Below are 7650 nucleotides of genomic sequence, written 5' to 3'. Positions count from 1 at the left end.
GTAATAGTTTCTTCAGAACTAGGATTATGTAAGTAGACTTTTTCCATTTTTGGCATTCCAACTGGCCTGTAGAAAGAGAAAGAAAACTGTCACAAATACTTCAAAATTATAATTATTAAAATGATTTAGCTATTAAAAATTAATCGAAATTATTAGAGCAATACATACCCTAATGTATTAAAATAATATTTAAACAAGTAAATTTAGTCACTGAAAATATATTTACTGAGTGTCAATTACGTTATACACTGCACTAAGTGATGAAATATAATGAAGCAAGTCTCAGACCAAGGAAGCTTACAATCTCATGAGGAAGCAGTCAGGGAACAGAATGATCAGTTCCTTTTCTTTCTGTATACCACCCTGCCTCCCTACTAATTATGAATCATGTCCTCTTCTCAAATTCCACTCATGCTCTCAAATTTGACACATGCTCTTTAACTTCAGAGCAGAAATCGAGTGGCAAAGTTGTGAGGAGCTCTTGTGAGTGAGGAGCTTTTACTACCCTCATTTTATAAATGAGAATACTGAGGCACAGAATAGTTAATTAACTTGCCCGAAGTCATACTTGGAACCTAGAGTTGAACTGAAGCCACCTGGGTCTAGTCCATGCTCTAACCCCCAGTACTAAACTGCCTCCTCTCAAAGGAAAAATGTAAAACATACACTCAATGGTCTGAAATCCACAAATTCATTTTAATGTTCCCCTTGGCATCCATGTTATATTATAGTTTGCCTTCGAAGTGAAACATTAATATGTAGTACACTTAGTACTTCTGTAGCTAATCTTACTTGTACAGGCTTTCTAACTTGGACAGCTAGCTTGCTTTCTCTCTCTACAGACCCACACACGCTCACTAGTTATTAGAGTCCTCCCTAATCTGACATCATCCAAACTAATAACTCCCTCTGTTTTCACCATGCAAACCTTCCACTTGAGGCAGACTGGCCACATGCGCATGACCCCCATGCCTTTGCCAATGTTTGCTCTGTGTTCTTCTCCCTGTCCTCAGTCTAAACCTTCGTTTTCTAATTCAAATATACAACCTTCTTTCACAAGGTCCTCTCCTCATGCAAACACTCTGGTCCCCATTTTTTGAAACTGTACATGTTTTTTAATTGACATTCAAGGTTTACGTATAAACTTCAAATCCTAAGTAGCTGAAAAACATAGCCAGAATTGTGTTTTGTATTTGGTTTAACTGTCCACCGTGCTTTTGTCCTTCCAGAATTTTTGTCCCTACCTATTCTTCGATTCGGTTGATTGTCTCTAATTTATGACTTAGGAAAGTTGAAAAAAACAGTGAACAGCTGATAATTTTCACTAGTTTAAGAAAATGAATCCAGGGCTTTAGGTTCCTATAAATTCAGTGAATTATACATGCTGGCTCTCCCTGAAACCCATCCCCCCAACAAAAATGCTGGAAAATTTATAAGTTAGAAGGAGGTACTGATTCCAAGAAACAACCAAAAAACAGTGAGAAATGCTTCAGGACACTGAAGACTTCCCTGAACTTTCAGGAGGGGGCAAGTGAAGGGCAAAAGGCAGCCCAAGCTGACAATGAAAGGCTACAGTAGGGAAAGACTTCCAAACTATTATTCTGGTCAGGAAAAAATTTTTCCTTTTTAATAATAAGTTCACATACTACCTACAAAAATTAAAAATAAAATTTTAAAGGATACTTGTGATACAGAGAACCTTAAAATGGCCCCTAAGATTTCCTCCCCTGATCGCTGAGATTGTGATGACGATGAGACACCACACCTGTGATTATTTACATTCCGTGGTAAAAGGATTCTGCAGTTGTAATTAAGGTTACCAGTAGTTGCCTCTGAGTTAAATCAAAAGGGAGACTATGCAGATGGTCCTGATCCAAGGAGATGAGCCCTTTAAAAGCAGAGTTTTCCCATGCTGGAGGCAGAAGAGGAAGCCACAGAGCTGTGAAGCCTGAGGGGAAATGATGCACTGTTGCTGGCTTGAAGATGGATGGACCCAGTGAGAAGAAATGTGGGTGCCTTAAGGAGCTGAGCAAGGTCCCTGGCTGACAGGCAGCAGTGAAATGGGGGCTTCACTTCTACAACCACAAGTAACCTAATTCTGCCAGCAACTTAAATGAGTTTGGAAGTGGATTCCCTTCAGAGTCTCCAGACAAGGACTCAGACCAGATGACATCTTAATTTCAGCCTATGATATGCTGAGCAAACAATCCACTGGATTTATGACTTATAGAACTGTGTGCTAATAAGTAAGTGGGTGTTGTAGTAAGCCATCAAATTTGTGGTAATTTATTATGCAGCAAGAGAAAACTAACACAATGCTGAGGAATTAACTATTATTAGGAAGGAACAGAAAACCAACTGAATATAAGAATGCTACATTTTTCAGAGTGCTTAAGGTTCATAGTTGATTTGCTAAACTGTTTCGTGTTGAGAAAAACAATGTGTGTCTAGAAGTAGAAGTAATAATTCCTAGGAATGAAACAAACTGAAACCCAATAATGGATATGAAACTAGATTCTAATTATAGCAAAATAACATTATTCATCAATAAAAATCTAGACATTTCAATTTCAATCTCAGGAGATATCATTTGTAGCAGAGAAACTTACCCTATTTTGAAAAAAGGATGCATGAAAATGTGATGTTGTAGCAGATATTGATACTAATGTAATAGTTTCTTCAGAACTAGGATTATGTAAGTAGACTTTTTCCATTTTTGGCATTCCAACTGGCCTGTAGAAAGAGAAAGAAAACTGTCACAAATACTTCAAAATTATAATTATTAAAATGATTTAGCTATTAAAAATTAATCGAAATTATTAGAGCAATACATACCCTAATGTATTAAAATAATATTTAAACAAGTAAATTTAGTCACTGAAAATATATTTACTGAGTGTCAATTACGTTATACACTGCACTAAGTGATGAAATATAATGAAGCAAGTCTCAGACCAAGGAAGCTTACAATCTCATGAGGAAGCAGTCAGGGAACAGAATGATCAGTTCCTTTTCTTTCTGTATACCACCCTGCCTCCCTACTAATTATGAATCATGTCCTCTTCTCAAATTCCACTCATGCTCTCAAATTTGACACATGCTCTTCAACTTCAGAGCAGAAATCGAGTGGCAAAGTTGTGAGGAGCTCTTGTGAGTGAGGAGCTTTTACTACCCTCATTTTATAAATGAGAATACTGAGGCACAGAATAGTTAATTAACTTGCCCGAAGTCATACTTGGAACCTAGAGTTGAACTGAAGCCACCTGGGTCTAGTCCATGCTCTAACCCCCAGTACTAAACTGCCTCCTCTCAAAGGAAAAATGTAAAACATACACTCAATGGTCTGAAATCCACAAATTCATTTTAATGTTCCCCTTGGCATCCATGTTATATTATAGTTTGCCTTCGAAGTGAAACATTAATATGTAGTACACTTAGTACTTCTGTAGCTAATCTTACTTGTACAGGCTTTCTAACTTGGACAGCTAGCTTGCTTTCTCTCTCTACAGACCCACACACGCTCACTAGTTATTAGAGTCCTCCCTAATCTGACATCATCCAAACTAATAACTCCCTCTGTTTTCACCATGCAAACCTTCCACTTGAGGCAGACTGGCCACATGCGCATGACCCCCATGCCTTTGCCAATGTTTGCTCTGTGTTCTTCTCCCTGTCCTCAGTCTAAACCTTCGTTTTCTAATTCAAATATACAACCTTCTTTCACAAGGTCCTCTCCTCATGCAAACACTCTGGTCCCCATTTTTTGAAACTGTACATGTTTTTTAATTGACATTCAAGGTTTACGTATAAACTTCAAATCCTAAGTAGCTGAAAAACATAGCCAGAATTGTGTTTTGTATTTGGTTTAACTGTCCACCGTGCTTTTGTCCTTCCAGAATTTTTGTCCCTACCTATTCTTCGATTCGGTTGATTGTCTCTAATTTATGACTTAGGAAAGTTGAAAAAAACAGTGAACAGCTGATAATTTTCACTAGTTTAAGAAAATGAATCCAGGGCTTTAGGTTCCTATAAATTCAGTGAATTATACATGCTGGCTCTCCCTGAAACCCATCCCCCCAACAAAAATGCTGGAAAATTTATAAGTTAGAAGGAGGTACTGATTCCAAGAAACAACCAAAAAACAGTGAGAAATGCTTCAGGGCACTGAAGACTTCCCTGAACTTTCAGGAGGGGGCAAGTGAAGGGCAAAAGGCAGCCCAAGCTGACAATGAAAGGCTACGGTAGGGAAAGACTTCCAAACTATTATTCTCCACTTCCCTTCCTGTTTGCCTTGAGACAGTCAGAGCTTGCTCCTTCAACCTAGAATAGCAGAAGAGCTTGCAGGGCTAAGGAGCTGATGAGCATGCTCTCCTCCACCTCCTCTCGCTGGTCCTCCAAAGCCCTAGGCCTAGTGGACTACAATTTAAGAAGACACCTCTGTCCAACAATGCTTCTGCTGAAGCGCTGTCAGAGTGGTGACAAACACGGGGCAGTCAACTGTTTTTATAATACATGTATAACTGGGACTCTTCACTTTGGGGATCATCTTCCTTCTTAAATTCACAAGAAAAGACAAAGAACAGGGCTTGGCCTTCTGCCCTTCTTCAATATGCATTACAAGACAGTAGCTCATGAGTTCACACACCAAAGTAACATGACACATGGGGAGTACAACCAATCAGATAACACATACGATGTTGTGACAGATTGTAATGATGTTCCCAATATGATGTACTTCCCCACTTCATCAAGATTTGGCCATGGCCACATGACTTGCATGAGGTATATCGTTTGTAATTACTTTCTCTCGCCCTGTGGGTTGTCTTTTCACTTTCCTGATGGTATCATTTGGAGCATAAAAGTTTTAAATTTGTATATAGTCTAATTTGTATATTTTGTCTTTTGTCACTTGTACTTCTGGATTCATATCTAAGAAAACAATGCAGAATACAAGGTTATGGAGACATGCTCCATTGTTTTCTTCTAAATGGTCTTACTGTTTAGCTCCATTACATTTAAATTTAGCTCTATGATTTACTTTGAATTAATTTTGGTATGTGGTGTGAAAGACAAGGATCCAACTTAATTCTTTTGACTGTGGATATCCAGTTGCCTCAGCACCATTTATTTGTTGCAAAACTATTCTTTCTCAATTAAATCATCTTGGCACCACTGTTAAAATCAGTTGGCAGCAAATGTAAGGGACTATTTCTGGAATCTAAATTATTTTCCATTTATCTATTATTATATTAGTTGTTTTTAGTGGATTCCTTAGTATTAAATACATACTGGATATATATTTACTTCTTCCTTTCCAGTCTGCATGCCCTTTTTTTACTTTTTCTTGCCTAGTTGTCCTAGTCAGACTTGCAGTTTAATGTTGAATGTTAACAGACCTCTCTGTCTTGCTCTTGCTATAGGCAGAAATTTTTCATTCTTTTGCCATTAAGTATGATATCAGCCGTGGGGTTTTCATAGATGCTCCTTTTTTAGATTGAAGAAATTCCCTTCTATTCCTAGTTTGTTGAGCATTATTATCATGAAAGACATTGTATTTTTTCAAATGCTTTTTCTGCATTTACTGACATGGTCATATGGGTTTTCCCTATATTCTATTAACATGGTATATTATATTAATTGATTTTTGGATGTTAAACCAACCTTGCATTCTTGAGATAAATGTCGCTTGGTCATGGTGTATAATCCTTTTAATATGTTGCTAGAATCTGTTAGTATTTTGTGAAGGATTTTGTACCTATATTCAGAAGGGATATTTGTCTGTAGTTTTCTTTTCTTGTAGTGTCTTTGTCTGATTTTGTTATCAGGGTAACAGGCCCAATAGACTGGGTTAGGAAGTGTTCTATTGTTTGGAAGAGTTTGTGAATAATTGGTATTAATTCTTCTTTGAGTATTTCGTGAAATCCACCAGTAAATCTATATGGGCCAGGGCTTGCTTTCTGGGAAGGTTTTTAAATGATTAATTCAAATTATTTACTTTTTAATCAGTCTATTCAGATTTTCCGTTTCTCCTTAACTCAGTTTTGATATTTGGTGCCTTTCCAGGAATTTGTCTACTTTAATTAAGGTAATGAATTCGTTGGCAGATGGCTGTTTATAGTATTCCCTTAAAATTCTTTTTACTTGTATAAGGGCAAAAGTAATGTTAACTACTAGATTCCTGATTTTAGGAATTTGAGTCTTATCTCATTCCTGGTCAGTCTAGCTAAAGGTCTGTCAATTTGATCTTTTCAAAAAGCCAACTTACGGTTTTGCTGATTTTCTCTATTGTTTTTTTTTCTATTCTGTATTTCATTTATTTTCTCCCTAGTCTTTATTATTTCTTTTTTCCCCTTTTTCCTGCTTGCTGGAGTTTAGTTCATTCTTCTAGTTTTTTAAGGGAGAAGATTAGGTTTCTGATTTGAGATCTTTTTTTGGTATGTATGCAAATTAAGACATTTACAGCTTTAAGTTTCCTTCTCAGCAGTGCTTTTGCTGCATCCTGTAAGTTTTGATATTAATATGTTGTGTTTTCATTTCCATTCATCTCAAAGCATTTTCTAATTTCCCTTTTGATTTCTTTTCTGATTCACTGATTATTAAGGAGTATGTTTAATATTTCAAGATTTTTTTGTTTTTGTTTTTTACTCCCAATTTGTTTCATTACGGAATAAAGTCATCAGAGAACATACTTTGTACAGGTTGAACATCTCTTATCCAAAATGCCTGGGACCCAAAAGTGTTTTGAATTTTATATTTTTATTGGGATTTTGGAATATTTGTATTATACTTAACCAGCTTAGCATCGCTCATCTGAAAATCTGAACTCCTCAAATGAGCATTTCCTTTGAGCATCATGTTGGCACTCAAAAGTTTTGGATTTTGGAGCATTCTGGATTTTGGATTTGTAGATGAATGCTCAACCTGTATTGTTTAAATCCATTTAAATTTACTGGGGCTTGAATTACAGTCTAGCATATGGTCTACCCTGGAGAACATTCTATGTGTGCTTGAGCAGAGTACATATTCTGTTGAGCAGAGTGTTCTAAAGATGTCTACAAGTCTAGTTGGTTTATACTGTTTCCAAGTCTTGTTTCTTCTTTTAATTTTCTGCCTAGAGAGTCTATTCATTATTGAAAATGACAGTACTGAAGACTGCAATTATTACTGTTGCACTGTCTATTTTTCTCTTCAGTTCTGTCAGTTTGCTTCATATATTTTGGGTCTCTGTTGTTATTGCATATAAGTGTTATATCTCCCTGTTAGATTGACCCTTTTGTCATTATAAAATGTCTGTCTTTATCTCTAGTAACATTTTTATTTTAAAGTCTATTTTTGCTGATCTGCTTTTCCCATAGTGATACCCTGCTGTACAAGTGGGCACCAGGGAAGGTGTGGTAGTCCTGGTCTTCTCACCTTGCTCTTCCTGGTGTGGAACCTATACCCTATGAGTGAGTGGGGTAGGGGAGATAGGGTCTCCAGTAGTCTTCATATGCTGCATCTAGGGTACTGCATCTGTCCTAGGGTGTGGAATAGGTGGGTAAAGAGAGACCGAGTTCTTTCTGACATGTGCCTGAAATAGAACTTCTACAACATGAGATAGTGGATGATGAGGAATGCTAACAGCCTGCCCTTCCCAGAGTGAACTGTGGC

The 7650-nt window shown here is 37.0% G+C and overlaps 1 protein-coding gene across 1 annotated transcript in view; it reads right to left on the bottom strand.

Moving 5' to 3' along the window:
• Window positions 1-7650, bottom strand: part of TMEM131 (transmembrane protein 131) — a 244454-nt gene that overhangs the window by 101284 nt on the left and 135520 nt on the right. Inside the window, exon 5 of the mRNA XM_012641982.1 lies at window positions 2610-2733. Within this exon, the coding sequence (XP_012497436.1) occupies window positions 2610-2733 (124 nt within the window). The remainder of the gene's footprint in view (window positions 1-2609; window positions 2734-7650) is intronic.

The sequence above is a fragment of the Propithecus coquereli genome, unplaced genomic scaffold (assembly GCF_000956105.1).
Source record: "Propithecus coquereli isolate 6110/MARCELLA unplaced genomic scaffold, Pcoq_1.0 Scaffold171, whole genome shotgun sequence".
NCBI lineage: Eukaryota > Metazoa > Chordata > Mammalia > Primates > Indriidae > Propithecus > Propithecus coquereli.
Note: the sequence above shows the minus strand (reverse complement) of the source record. Positions and strands in the feature narration are given on the sequence as shown.